This window comes from Terrapene carolina, unplaced genomic scaffold (assembly GCF_002925995.2).
Source record: "Terrapene carolina triunguis isolate 2854851 unplaced genomic scaffold, T_m_triunguis-2.0 Scaffold68, whole genome shotgun sequence".
NCBI lineage: Eukaryota > Metazoa > Chordata > Testudines > Emydidae > Terrapene > Terrapene triunguis.
The window spans coordinates 33,377,640-33,393,116 of NW_020664419.1; the positions used below are offsets into that span (position 1 = coordinate 33,377,640).

At 42.9% G+C, this 15,477-nt stretch overlaps 1 protein-coding gene across 5 annotated transcripts in view; it reads right to left on the reverse strand.

Annotated features, from left to right (window-relative positions):
• Nucleotides 1-1,215: 1,215 nt before the first annotated feature.
• Nucleotides 1,216-15,477, reverse strand: part of MAPK11 (mitogen-activated protein kinase 11) — a 55,522-nt gene continuing 41,260 nt past the window's right edge. For 4 of the 5 annotated variants that reach the window (XM_024201321.1, XM_024201307.1, XM_026648709.1 and 1 more), the window contains one exon: nucleotides 1,216-2,750. In XM_024201321.1, the coding sequence (XP_024057089.1) occupies nucleotides 2,677-2,750 (74 nt within the window). In that variant the 3' untranslated portion in view covers nucleotides 1,216-2,676. The remainder of the gene's footprint in view (nucleotides 2,751-15,477) is intronic. The other variant, XR_003369659.1, reaches the window with a different exon arrangement.

Sequence of the window (15,477 nt, forward strand, 5' to 3'; positions counted from 1 at the left end):
GCTTCAAGGTTTAAGCAAATCTCTAAGTATTAGAGATTAGGATGAGACCTATGTTGAGGGTAGATTATCCTGGATCTACTACTATGATAGAGGTCTATAAAATCATAACTGTTGTGGAGAAAGTGAATAAGGAAGTATTATTTACTCCTTCTCATAACACAAGAACTAGGGGTCACCCAATGAAATTAATAGGCAGCAGGTTTAAAATAAACAAAAGTATTTCTTCACACAACGCATAGTCAACCTTTGGAACTCCTTGCCAGAAGATGTTGTGAAGGCCAAGACTATAACAGGGTTCAAAAATGAACTAGGTAAGTTCATGGAGGATAGGTCCATCAATGGCTATTAGCCAGGATGGGCAGGGATGGTGTCCCTAAAAGCCTCTGTTTGCCAGAACCTGGGAATGGGCGACAGGGGATGGATCACTTGATGATTACCTGTTCTGTTCGTTCCCTCTGGGGCACCTGGCTTTGGCCGCTGTCGGAAGACAGGATACTGGGCTAGATGGACCTTTGGACTGACCCAGTATGGCTGTTCTTATCTTCTTCTGTTCACAAACCTTATTATTTGTGGCTCTTAGGTGTTAAAGTAGCTTCACAGCAGGCTGGGACTCAACATTAAAATATTTCAAGACGATCAGGCATTGATTACTTGCTAAGAGAAAAAGTAGATCAATTACTTGAAATTTCTATTTCTGGAGATGAACTGATCATGATTTTTCATTATACAGTCAGGGAAGTCATTTGGGGGTGGATTACACAAAATTCCCAGGAAATCTGACTGATTTAATCAATGTGAAATCATAAGCAATCACTCAGTGGCCACTATGGGCCTGATTCAAAGTCTGCTGAAGTCAACAGAAAGACTCCCATTGCCTTTGTATGAGGCCTTATATACAGCAATTTTCAAACGAAAAAAATCATGAAGACAAATTATTCCCATGGTCAGGTTCTACTGAGTCTCAACTGGCTTAACATAAGCACTAGATTTGTTAATTAATTAGTAAAGTTTTAAAGAAAACAAGTTCTCACAAATAAGACGATATTGCTGCATCTGAATATTTATCATGAAGTGAATACTTATTTTCCCTTCCTAGAATTATTACCTCCTGCGCCTGTACAGTGTTCACATATTTTAATGTAGGTTAATTCAGTCATCGATAGTAGTCAAGTGCTATGGAAAAAAAATTTCCTTTTGCCTTTTTTTGTAGTTGTTTATTAAGAAAAAAGATCAAACAGCAAAAATACAGAGAAAGTAAACAAATGTATTCAAATTCATCAGCTGATAGAATAGCTGTACAAGCCAAACTAATGACAAAGTCATCACAGCAAAACAAAGTAACAACATTAATATGAAAACAAGCAACCCCCCGAAATGAGACACTGACAGAATGAGACATGGCATGACAAATTACACAAAAAATGGACAGCATCTACTGGTATTTGCAATTGTGAATCACAAAGGAATGAGACAAACATGGCCATATATTAACCAGAGGATCTCAGACCAAAAGATGTTAATAATAATGTTCCTTTATCATGGTTACACTTCCAGGGGATAAATGAGATTATAGGGTTAATTCTTTAAGACATCTTGGCATCGGCTATATCCTGCTATGAATTAGCTTTAAATTTAGTTTGTCTAACTCTTCAGAGACATTGGGCCTTTTAAAATACTGCATAAAATGCAATTCCAATGAGATGGTGATATTTTGCTATTCACAAATGTCCAAACTCTTCTTAAGTCTTATCCCTGCTTTGTTTTTTCATCTCAATTATTACGTTGGCCTCTCATGGATTGACTGAAGGAAAAGAAGAGAGTAGGGAGATGTTGAGTTCAATGAATGAACACATTATCCCTACATTACAATCTGTGGTATCTTTGGTGAGATTTCTGGAAAACTAGAGAAATTCCACAAAGCGTCTGTGGCATGAATTCTTGTAATCTGTGCAAATTCACTAACTCTTCGCTGATGACACAGTCTATAGTAGCATCACACAGAAACACTGCTCTCAAAAACTTATCCTCTGCAGTTTTAAAGACTATACGGAAAATAATGAGAACAGACACTTTAAATGGCAACATGACAAAGATTTATTCATTGATTTCCAACTGGTGTTAAACCACTCAAGAGACATCCAATATGTTTATAAGACCACCACAGATATGACTACATTTGCATATTATGTCTAACTCACTACCATGCCCTCTTTTTCTTAAAGGCACTAGCTATAAATAAAAAACAAAAAACAGATAAAATTAGGGTAATGCCAGGAAACAACTGGTTGCGTGTATGGACGTCTACTTTCATGTTTGCACACATTCATGCTTTAAATGTACAATTTCAAAAAAAGTATATTCAAAATAATAAAAAAGTTACCTTCATTTTTGGCATTACAACCGATAAAATGAAACATGCAGAAAAATCCAGCAAAACAGAACTCAGTGCATCATTTTGTCAGAATGAAGCAGTTCTTTATCGCCTTTTATGTTCTGTGATTACATTCATAGTACAAGGCAAAAAACATCTGACTTCAGTATCATTTACCTGCTCTTCCATTCCTTCTCCAACATCTTTGGATAGTGAAATCTACTCTTGGGAATATAGGTTAAATTGTAATGCTATGTTTTCAACAGTCTTGATAGTGCAGCATGGCAAAACACAGCTGGTTGTATTTACTGTTCTATTTCCAGGCTATCCATTTTTAAATCAGGTGGTTTAAAGCTAATCATTTCTTCATACGTAATCTCTGGAGGGGACAAAAAAGAAAAATAGGTGTGAACTATCTGAAATACATCGCATTTAAGTAGTGACTGCATGTAGACCTTTGGCCTAAAGTAGCTGACAGGCATCATACAATATTGATTTAAAAAAAAATATTCAAGGCAAAACAGAACACAGGTACAGTGAAATGATTTGTATTTCTAACCTTACTAAGGACTTAATCAAAAGCCTGCTGAAGTCAGTGGGAGTCTTTCCATTGGCTTCAATAGACTGCGGATCATGCTCTAAGATATTATTTTATGACATATTTATGTCCAGCAGTTGTCTACTAAAACACACTAGCCCTGAAAAGGAAATGCAGAGTATGCTGTCAAAGAGCTGCCAGAATGGCTTAATGAAAGACAAAATATAATATAACATGCAACCTTTTAGAAAAGTCCAAACATGTTTATTTTAATGTACATTTTGCCATCACATTTCTTTAGCTGCAGAAAAGTGTTCTTCATCTATTTCTCAATCCATTGCATTCAAACATAAGTGAAACACTTGAACCTCTGCAGTTACGCTTTGTTCTTTGAGGGTTGTGCTGTAATGTATGTAGATTTAAGGTTTTCTTACAGGATATTCGTTTGCTGTACAGCATGTTAGCTCTCAAGCCTGCTTACCCCAAGACTCGCCCAAAGTGGTACTATGCATTGCTATTTTGCCCTGCCTTTTGCCCAACCCTTTTCTCTCCACGATGACAGCAATCTCCCTTCAACGAGGAGCAAGTTATGTCTTTTAACGGACAGGGAAAAAAAGATCACAATTATGGCTCCTTTTTATTAAATGCACCTTTTTCTCAAGCTGGAAAGAGACTTTAAGGGCCTATTCCTCTCCACACTGAAATAAATAACATACTTCACATTGGCGCAGGAACAAGCCTTTGATCACTGGCCAGTGTTTAGAGCTGATCAACCTGCTCATGTGAACTGGTTTAGTAAAAAGATCCACGTACTGGGGCAGTGAGAGAGAGAGAGAGAGAGCGCACGAGCGCACATGTGCAGTAAACATGTATGGCATATCTTTAAAATAGTTAAAATAGGTGGGAACAGTTGGGCTGTCTCTATGTCCCAGTGATTGATCCCTAGCTCCTAGAATGGCCCCTCTGAGCCTAAGGGTATGTCTACACTACGAGAGTAGTTCGATTTTAGTTAAATCGAATATGTGCAATCGATATTAGAAAGTCGAACGTGTGTCTCTACACTAAGGACAGTAATTCGACTTTGTCAGTCCACAGTACCAGGGAAAGCGTCGACATTGGAAGCAGTGCACTGTGGGCAGCTATCCCACAGTTCCCGCAGTCCCCGCTGCCCATTGGAATTCTGGGTCGAGCCTCCAATGCCTTCTGGGTAAAAAAATGTGGCGAGGGTGCTTTTGGGTAACTGTCGTCATCCGTCAGTCACTACCGCCCTGCCTCCCTCCCTGAAAGCGCCGGCGGGAAATCAGTTCGCGCACTTTTTGATCAGTGACAGCGCGGACGCCACAGCACTGCGATCATGGATCCCGCTGCGATCGTCGCTGCAGTTGTGGCCGTTCTCAACACCTCGCAGCTTATCATACACCTTTCCCTGAGGCAGATGCAGAGAAATCAGGCGAGGAGGCTACGGCACCGGCGTGAGGGCCTGAAGTCGGAGAGTAGCACAGAGCTGTCAGAAACCACGAGCCCCAGCGCCCAGGACATCACGGTGGCAATGGGGCATGTGGATTTTGTTGAACGGCGATTCTGGGCCCGGGAAACAAGCACGGACTGGTGGGACCGCATAGTGCTTCAGGTCTGGGATGAATCCCAGTGGCTGCGAAACTTTCGCATGCGGAAGGGCACTTTCCTGGAACTTTGTGACTTGCTGTCCCCTGCCCTGAAGCGCAAGGACACCCGCATGCGAGCAGCCCTGACTGTCCAGAAGCGAGTGGCCATAGCCCTCTGGAAGCTTGCAACGCCGGACAGCTACCGGTCAGTCGCGAACCACTTTGGCGTGGGCAAATCTACCGTGGGGGTTGTTGTCCTGCAAGTAGCCAAGGCAATCGTCAAGGTACTGCTGTCAAAGGTAGTGACCCTGGGAAACGCGCAGGCCATCATAGATGGCTTCGCTGCGATGGGATTCCCAAACTGCGGTGGGGCTATAGATGGGACTCACATCCCTATCCTGGGACCGGGCCACCAGGCCAGCCAGTACATCAATAGAAAGGGCTACTTTTCAATGGTGCTGCAAGCACTGGTGGACCATCGGGGACGGTTTACAAACATCTACGTCGGATGGCCGGGCAAGGTTCATGACGCTCGCGTGTTCAGGAACTCTGGTCTGTTTAGACGGCTGCAGGAAGGTATTTACTTCCCGGACCACAAGATAACTGTTGGGGATGTGGAGATGCCTACAGTGATCCTCGGGGACCCAGCCTACCCGCTAATGCCCTGGCTCATGAAGCCCTATACTGGCGCCCTGGACACAGAAAAAGAACTCTTCAACTACCGGCTGAGCAAGTGCAGAATGGTGGTGGAGTGTGCTTTTGGCCGTCTCAAGGGGAGATGGAGAAGCTTACTCACTCGCTGTGATCTCAGCGAAACCAATATCCCCATCGTTATTGCAGCTTGCTGTGTGCTCCACAATCTCTGTGAGAGCAAGGGGGAGACCTTTATGGCGGGGTGGGAGGTTGAGGCAAATAGCCTGGCTGCTGATTACGCCCAGCCAGACAGCCGGGCGATTAGAAGAGCCCAGCGGGACGCGCTGTGCATCCGGGAGGCTTTGAAAGCCAGTTTCAAGGCTGAGCAGGGTACCCAGTGACTTTTAAGTTTGTGGACACAGAAGCTGAACTTGCCCCCGTTTCTTTACCCAGTTGCCGTCGACTATCCTCTCCAGTTACATACCCCCTTCACCCCATTCCCAAAAAATAAAATCTGTTCTGTTTTGTTAATGGACACCGTTGTCTTTATTACTGTTTTCGCGGGAATGTTTTAAACCTGTGACACAGACTGTGGCGGGGGGCGGGTTTAGGGTTGTGATGCAAATGATGCCTCTAAACTCCAGGAATGACAGGCTCCGCGGTGGTGGACTGGTTGTTTCAACGGAGCCTGCCAGCCCTCCTGGCCGGGACTGCGTGTATGTGTCGGCTATGTGACTGTCTTGCAGGGGGAGGAGGGTTACAGATCCCCTGTTGCGCGGCTCTGTGATACAGGGTAAGGACCGCTGCATAAGATCTGTAACTGCCCTCCCCCGCCACCAAGTCACAGAGCAACACCACCGCCCCCACCACACAAAACATGAAAACCACCTCCCAGACTGACCAGGATAACTAGTCACTGCACTGTATATGTGCCCTGCTGCTGCACCTGCCCCCTGCTAAAGGTGACTGTCCTGTCCAATGACCAAGCCCCTTCCCCCCCCCTTCAGACAGACTCCCCTCCAAAAGAAGAGGATGGAAACAGAAATGAACAGAAACGTATTCTTTATTAACAACCGCACACGGAACGGGGGGGTGAAACTTGGACGGGGTCTTGTGGGAGGCGGGTAGGAAAGGACTTTTCAAATTTTGGGGAATGAGAGCCTTCTAGTGGTAGAGCAGTCCGCAGGGGTGGAGTGAAATTTTTCACGGCCCCTTCCGCCCCTCCGTGTTTGGACTTTGGGTGAGGGGGGTATGGGACTTGGTGGCGGGGCAGGGCAGTTAGAGAGAGACTGCAGCGGGGCTCTCTCCTCCTGCCTCCGGTCCTGCAGAACATCCACAAGGCGGCGGAGCGTGTCCGTTTGCTCCCTCATTAGTCCAAGCAGCGTTTGAGTATCCTGCCTGTCCTCCTGTCGCCACCTCTCCTCCCGTTCCATGTTTGCCCGGTGCATTTGGGACAAGTTCTCCCTCCACTGTGTCTGCTGGGCTGCCTGTGCTCGGGAGCATCCCATTAGCTCAGCAAACATGTCTTCCCGTGTCCTCTTCTTCCTCCTCCTAATGTGCGCTAGCCTCTGGGCAGATGTGGCTGTGGGAATTGGAAAAAGGGAGTGAATTCCTGAGACAGAGCAATGTATCTGTGAACAGAGAACATAGTCTTTCTCTGTGAACAAGACCATGCAGAGCACCTATCACACGCGCACTGAGGACAAGGTCGAATTTTCGGCCCTCGCCTACCGTGCCTGCGGTCTTGCTGTGGCGAGCTGAGGAGCAGGGCAGGACACCGGACTTTGTCTAGATGGCAAACATGGTAAGCCGTAGACTTGTGGCCGCTTAAAACTTTAAGAGTGGCACTGGCCTCCTTTCAAATAGAAAGCAATGCGAGTCTCTGCTGGCAGCAATCCTGCAAGCATGAACTCTGCCCCTGTCCCACCCCCTCGCGGCTGTAAACCGCGTGGCTGTAAACCGGCGGTTGCAGTTCTATAAAGGGACGGGCAAGCAGTCCCAATACTAACTTTCCCCTACCTAATTCACAGCAGGGAGCCATGCCAGACATCACCCTCCTGAAGGTCTCCGAGAGCCAGAAGGAGAAGATGCTCCGGGACAGCCTTCAGAAACCGGGGCCATTTGCTGCACTGCTGTGCAAGGCCATGATCCCGGAGTACCTGCTGGCGTTGTGGCAGGGAAACGTGTCCTACCACGGGGGGCCTAATAAGCTCTCCCTGCCCAGGAACCTGCTGATGAGGCTGGAAAAACACCTGCAGGAGGTGTATGAGGAGTTCTCCCCGGAGGATCTCGCCTCTATCCCCGGTTACATTGACCAGTTCCTGGCTTAGGTGCCCTTGGAGGGACAAATGACTGCAGGGTTTTGGGCATTATAATCATGAAGCGGACATTGTGCAATTTTTTGAAAATGGTTCGGACTATATATTGAGGCGCCCAAAAAAAGACAAATCATGATACACTTTGCACTGATTCCCCTTTTGTTTGACTTTACTGTTTACATGTTTTGAAGCACTTTACCCACTGTTCATATTTTCAATCTTCCTGTTTTGTTGCAAATAAATGTTTACATGTTTTAAAGCACTTTAGCTAATGTTAATATTTTAAATACGCCAGTTATGTTGTAAATAAATGTTTAGATATTTAAAACACTTACTGCTTGATCCGTCCCCTGAATCTGTGTCTGGGGTAACGGCTGGGGAGGGTTGGTAGGGGATCTCTGTCAGGGTGATGAAGAGCTCCTGGCTGTCGGGCAAATCAGCGTTGTAAGCGCTGTCTACTGCCTCGTCCTCCTCATCTCCTTCCTCCTCTTCCCCGTCCGCTGAGGAACCGGCCGCGGACAATATCCCATCCTCAGAGTCCACGGTCAGGGGTGGGGTGGTGGTGGCGGCCGCACCTAGGATGGAATGCAGTGCCTCGTAGAAACGGGATGTGTGGGGCTGGGATCCAGAGCGTCCGTTTGCCTCTTTGGTCTTCTGGTAGCCTTGTCTCAGCTCCTTGATTTTCACGCGGCACTGCGTTGCATCCCGGCTGTAGCCTCTCTCTGCCATGGCTTTAGAGATCTTCTCATAGATCTTTGCATTCCGTCTTTTTGAGCGCAGCTCCGAAAGCACGGACTCATCGCCCCACACTGCGATGAGATCCAAGACTTCCCGATCCGTCCATGCTGGGGCCCTCTTTCTATTGGATTGCACGGCCATCTCTGCTGGAGAGCTCTGCATCGTTGCCACTGCTGCTGAGCTCACCACGGTGTCCAAACAGAAACTGCGATTCAAACTGCCCAGACAGGAAAAGGAATTCAAATTTTCCCGGGGGAGTGGCTGGTCAGAGCATCCGAGCTCGGACTGCTGTCCAGAGCGTCAACAGAGTGGTGCACTGTGGGATAGCTCCCGGAGCTATTAGCGTCGATTTCCATCCACACCTAGCCTAATTCGACATGGCCATGTCGAATTTAGCGCTACTCCTCTCGTTGGGGAGGATTACAGAAATCGATTTAAAGAGAGCTCTATGTCGAACTAAATGGCTTCCTGGTGTGGACGGGTGCAGGGTTAATTCGATATAACGGCGCTAAATTCGACATAAAAGCCTAGTGTAGACCAGGCCTAAGACAGCCCGGTATAGAAAAGAGCAGCCTTGAGCCACTGAGCCTTGCTCAGATGCAACCCAGGGTGAAGGCCTTAATTTCTTCAAAAGCTGGTGTCGGAGACGGTATTAGAAATGAATACTGTAGGTTGTGTATGTTATGCTTTTGTGATTATTAAGCTGCTTATTCTATTCTCACGCCATCTATTCTACTGAGAGTACTACTGCAGATGTTGTGCCAAAATGAGGGGAAGTGCTGCAGCAGCTAAGGAAACGTACTGCATAATGCATTCAACTCCAAATGGTGTGTTCCAGGCCGTTGCATTTTGAGATATTTTCTAACTGATTTAACAGCCAGGAATTTCCTGGCTGCAAACCTCAGCAATATGTCATGGAGACTTAGGAAGCTCTTAGGACATACCCTGAGAGATGCCAAGCACTTGTAATCCCCATTAACTTCAGGTGCTCGGTTCCCCGCTCAGGATCAACCACTTAGGGACTTTTAAGTTTGAAGGATAAAAAATAGGGAGAAATGTGCTATCAATTTCTTTTGAAATTAGGCCATTATTCCATTAACAACTCAGAGAAATCCTTTATGTAAATGAGGCCTTCAGGGTCTCCCTATTTCAATGTAGCACTTACTGTGCTTGAGAAGCAGTAATAAATAATATTAATTGTCATAATAAAACTTGTAGAAATTTCTGCTTGCAGGAAATATTCAGGATCATATTATTAATGGAAAGAGAGATTATTTGTTTCCATCATGAAATGCTGTCACTGTGGAGATGTACATGAGCCTGGAGTTCGTATGGATTAATGAGAGGACAGTCTCTCTGCAGTTAACACTATGGGTTGGTTTCTATTCAAGTCCCAGTTATGATCACTTCTCTACTTTCATCTAACCTATATCTATTATTCTGAAATTTCTCTTGTGGTATCCTGTGCCAAGGAAAATTCACTCTGGAATGTTTAGAGGAAATCATGAAGGCATTCTTGAAACAGGCTGGAAAATCAGTACAGTGCATTTTTTTTTAAATCTATCTTTGCCCTTTTTTTTGCCACATCTTTCACAAACAATTTGATCTAGAAATCCAGAATTGGTTTATTCTATTTTCTCACAAGAAGTGTTAACACTTTAGACTATTTGTATAAAGATATTTGGGTAAGCACTTGAATTAATGCTATGTGTTTCCTTTTATTTTTATTCATAATATAAAATAAAAATAGACTGTTAACTTTACAGAATTGAATCAAAAGAAGAAAAATCAACCCTGTTTCCCTTGGTATATTGTTTGGGTGAAAATCAGTTTTCTACTGCCTAGTGAAATGCTGAGTCCAACAAACTTGACTCCACTTGAATATGAATTTTAGTTGCCTGCTGAGAGTTGAGTCACTATAAACATAAAAGCCAGATTTTGAAAGTCAGCCACCTGATTGACTACCTACTTAGGCACCTAAAAGAAAGACTAACCTGATTTGCTGAACTGGCACTGGTGTTGATGGATGGTGAAAATCAGGCCACCTTCATTCAGGTGAATAAATATGGACTTAACTTTAAGCACCCAACTTCAAAAATTTTGACTGTAATGTTTTTATTTATTTTGTTGGTCTTCCTAGAAGGATTCTTCTATTGTCATCCATTTCATGTGTCCTGCTCTATTGACTACATGGAGATAGTAGGACTTTTCTACTATCAAGATGGCTTTCATTAAATAAAATTACACATATGCTCAGGCTTATCCACCAGAGAATCTCTTACCTGAGAGTTGAATAAAGGAAGCCAGACACCTAAGCACTTGGCAATTTTCTGTCTTTGCTGATTATGTTAACTTTTCTTTGAAGACTATTCCCCAAATTTTTATAGCATGTATCAAAGCAACGGAATAATCCCCCCAAATAAACTAGCTCAAAGAATCTCTGTAGATAATATAAGAGTTGATGAATATTAAGGCGGTGTACACTTTAAAAGCTGAATCATTAAATGACAGTTCTTCTAAAGTGACTAACATGTTGTTAAGCAAAGTACAATATTTTTGTTCCAGTCTGGTCACAAATTTTGGTTGAAAAGCTTTAGCCTCTTGGGGGGAAATTGCTAACTGACTGAATTGGGCTGCGAGGTGGCAGTGGGGAGATGAGTATTAATAGGGAGGATTGTGTGAATTTTGGGGAACAGGAACTCCCAGGGTACTTTTTGTACATCCTCTCAAAATCTCTTAGGACTGCCTGATTCTGAACATATTGACCAAAAACCATACGACCCTTCATGCACTCCCAAAGGACGTCTGAGATGCCATCCCTGATCTAGGTTAGAAGGGTAGCAGCGGGTTATATCACCCAAAACTGAAATATCATTGCATAATAATTGGAGCTGCTTGCAGATAAAAGGATTTTCCCAAAGTTCTCTTTTGTCAAAAAGTTTTGAAATTCAAAATGTTTCTAACCCATTCTAAGAATAATTCATATGTGAAACAGGAATGACCAAGCCTAGCTGTCTTCACACAGGTGTTATTTCACTGACTTCAGTTGAGTTACTCTTGATTTCCACTGATTGGTGTAAGTAAAAAGAGGGTCAGGCTCTTAATTTCATTATTGTTGCAGCAAGTGGGGTTCTCTCACTGGCAGGAGCAGTAGGATAAGGGGGCAGAGTTAAGGTTGTTTTGGGTACCTCAACAGGAGTATTCTTTTCGGCAGTTAGGTGTTGGATTTTTTTGTTTTGTTTTTCAATAACTAAAACATTCAAAATTCCAGACTCTCAACCCACCCCCAAACACCCCTGATTTGAAATCACCACATTATTAAAACATTATCAATTAATGGCTGATTTACGGTCTTAATTCTACCTTACCAATGCTTTTGGTTAGAGAATATAGTAAATACTGTGTTTGCTAATCTGTCCTTTATTACTGCTCACATGGGACTATAAATACCAAAATATGAAAAATGTCAGATATAAAAAAATCCTCAACAAAATAAAAATAGGCAGGAAAGATTTAGGGCAAACAAATATTATGAGTAAAAGCATGTAAAAAGTTGGATATAAAAATACCATCCCATTCCACTGTCACTCCTGCAATCAAGTGATACAAGGTAAATAATTCAATATTTAAGGCTTTTGATTCTAAAAGGCCCATGCAATACAGAATGTTCAAAATGTATTAATACACAAATGTTAAAGCAACATGCTGTTTTTACATGTTGCAGGATTCATGTCTCAGAAAATAGATCCTTCATAGAACTTTTTACAAAATGTGAGATTAGCTGTTTCATTTATTCCTGAGACCACTGACAACCAACAACGGATGGTATATTGTTATACCTCCCACATCTCCCTTTCAATGTCCCCAAACTAAATGAAGTACACTGTACTACTCTGTGAATGTGCTTAAATGGAACGTAGTTTTTTCCTTACAAACCAATAAAAAAATTCATAAAAAAATATATTTTTAATAACAGACTAAAAAAGGAATAATGCGCATTCTTCCCCTCGTTGTTCGAATTTTCCTACGAAGTTCCTCACAAATGGAATAGAGATGTCTCGCACATATTAGATTCTTTAATACAGTATAATTCTTCCATTGATGGGGACAGGAGTTAATTCCATAAAAGCTAGAGGAGAGACATGCATAAAAATCTTACAAGCTGATGGGAAACTAGATTCACAAACTGAGCTAAGTAGCTGTGTGAAAAATTAAAAAATCCCTGTCCCAGTCTTTTTTGTTTAGGTAGTAAATCAGCATTTCAATGGACAACCCTTCTACCCTCATCAAGGAAAACATGGTTTAACAAAAGCACATGCCCACAGCACTTGTCTCTAACTTTTCGTTTCTTAAAAGAAGACAATAATCAGTCAAGGAACCGTTTGGCTAACCAATGGCCAAACTCTCCCCTTATATACAGGTTACTTAGGTATAACTTATGTCGCTCAGGAGTGTGAATAATCCACACCCCTGAGGGACGTAATTGACACCGACCCAAGCGCTAGTGTAGACAGCACTATGTCAGCGGGAGAGTTTCTCCTGCCAATACAGCTACTGCCTCTTGCAGAGGCAGGAGTTAAGCTGACAGGAGAGCTCTTAGCTTACAGCCTCTCCATCACAAGCACTACAACGGTGCAGCTGTGCTGCTGTAAGTGCTGTAGTGTAGATGTAGCCTATAAGTTAAAACTGAAGCTTTACTGAAGATCTAGGTAACGTTGCTTTTTCAGTGATGTAAGCGATGATTCTCCGATTCATAGTTTAAGAGGAGCTCACGTCCGACTATGTAGCCATTCAAAGAGTCCCTTCAAATTAAAAATACCAATAGCTAGTTTACAAAGGTCTAATCAGAGTGTTCAATTTAAACCACAATATTGGTACAATACAAATAATGTTTAAGGAAAAAGAAAAATTGATTCCTCTTAAATGGAACAGAAATAATCTTTTAAGTACAAGTTATTCTTGTAAAATAAGAAATGGGCAACTTGCATAAGAAAGTGACAGTTCTTGCATTCAGAGCAGCATAAACCACAATTCTGTGTTGGAGTTTTAGTTCCTGGTATTCCTTCCTTTATGGTACAGATTTAATATGGTACTTATCTATGTAATGAATTTTTTGTCAATATAACACAACAGTTTGAATGTACTGACGTAAACACTTCACAGGTCTGCATGCACGCAGCATCTCTAAGCCAAAACTCCACTGACAGTCAGGAACATACTGACTAACCCATCTCTCACCCCTAACCCCCAGGAAGCTGTTATACTTACAAAGTGCCTATTTACATTTTTGTAATAAATAAGCTTCAAATATGGAATATATCCAAGGACTAAAAACTTCTATTTGAAACCCACAGCCATTAGTAAAGCAGCCCATAACTGGGCCTATACAGTTGTTTTACTTAGCAAAGCCAAGTAAATGTTTTAATGATAAAAATCAAGAACTTGTATATGTGGTGGAAGCAGAAAAACCCCTCCCTCAACACAGCAGTAACATTGCCATAAATGTCTTAAGACTCAGAAGGAGCAGCTTCCTAGTCTCTAGAGAAATTCTAACAGAAGAGAGGCAAAAATACTATATCAAAGCTTCAGAATGTGTCAGTTTCTGGTAATACAGAAACTCAGTTGTGATAAAATTAGAGGATCTGCAACTTCTTCAGTTTTGTGAGGGATCTTCTAGTAAATGTCTGCAAGCAATCATGCACAAATGGCTCTATTCTTCATTTGGAATATTATTCTTCTCTAATAAGAACAAAAGGACAGTATTTTGCCATGTTTTAATGCTCTCTTAGCTAAAGCTGCAAAAATATTATTTCAATCAAGCCATTCTTTAGACCTACAAAGGAGATAAGGACATTTCTTTCTAAACAATCAGAAACCCTTGATTTCTCCCCTTTCAAGAATTTCAACCAGGTTAACCTCACTAAGGAATGCTTTTACCTGAACCCATTAAAGATATGCTAACCCGGGGTAGGCAACCTATGGCACATGTGCCAAAGGCGGCACGCGAGCTGATTTTCAGTGGCACTCACACTTCCCGGGTCCTGGCCACTGGTCTGGGGGGCTCTGCATTTTAATTTAATTTTAAATTAAGGTTTTTAAAATGTTTAAGAAGCTTCTTTACTTTACATACAACAACAGTTTAGTTATATATTATAGACTTATAGAAAGAGACCTTCTAAAAACGTTAAAATGTATTACTGGCACGCGAAACCTTAAATTAGAGTGAATAAATGAAGACTCGGCACACCACTTCTGAAAGGTTGCCGACCCCTGTGCTAACCAAACAAACCGCTCAAATAATTCTTATATAAGTCTGCCTGTGCACTTAATTATTCAGCACATGGAATGAGAACACACATTTGCTGGAATGCAGCATCTGAAATATTAATTGTGATTTTCCTCAGATAAATTGTTTGATCACCTAGATGTTTCTGCTTCTATTCATACAATTAAAAGTCAAAATAATTAAACTGAAATAATCAGACTGCAGAATCAGACTTAGTATTTGTCTTATTTTCAGAGCCTTAGGTATTTTCAAGGGCCATTTTCTAATGATAGATTAAATACGTAGAGAAGAGAATGAGAAGAGCTATACATCTCTTGTGGTGAAATTCATCCCTGTGCCAGGGCCAGCTCCAGGCACCAGCCCAGCAAGCAGGTGCTTGGGGCGGCCAAGGGGAGGCACGTCGGGCTCTTCGGCGGCAATTCGGCGGCGGGTCCCTCGGTCCCTCTCCAAGGGAAGGACCTGCCGCCGAATTGCCGCCACCGAAGAAGAAAGCGGCGCGGTGGAGCTGCCGCCGATCGTGATTGCGGCTTTTTTTTTTTCCACCTTGGGGCAGCAAAAATCCTGGAGCCGGCCCTGCCCTGTGCAGAGGTCCAACAAAAAGACCTATGCTCAGCTTCAATTCCATGCAAGCCCTATTTTGAAGGCTTACCAGACAGCAAGTGTTAAAAATTGGGATGGGGGTGGAGGGTAATAGGAGCCTATATAAGAAAAAGACCCAAAAATCGGACTGTCCTTATAAAATCAGGACATCTGGTCACCCTAGGCTTACGTGGCCAATAGGCCTCGGGCTGGCCCTTTGAACAAGGGTTAATTTCACCATCTTTTTGATGCAACAGAATCTGCTGCTGCTGCATAAAACATTCTTGCTTTTTATAGAGAAGTTATCCCCACTTCCCAGTTTCAGCTCAGGAAGCGTTAAACCAACTTTGCCCCTGCAACCATTTTAAAAGAGGCTTGCATCATGAAGAGGAATTAATTTTGTGAAAAGG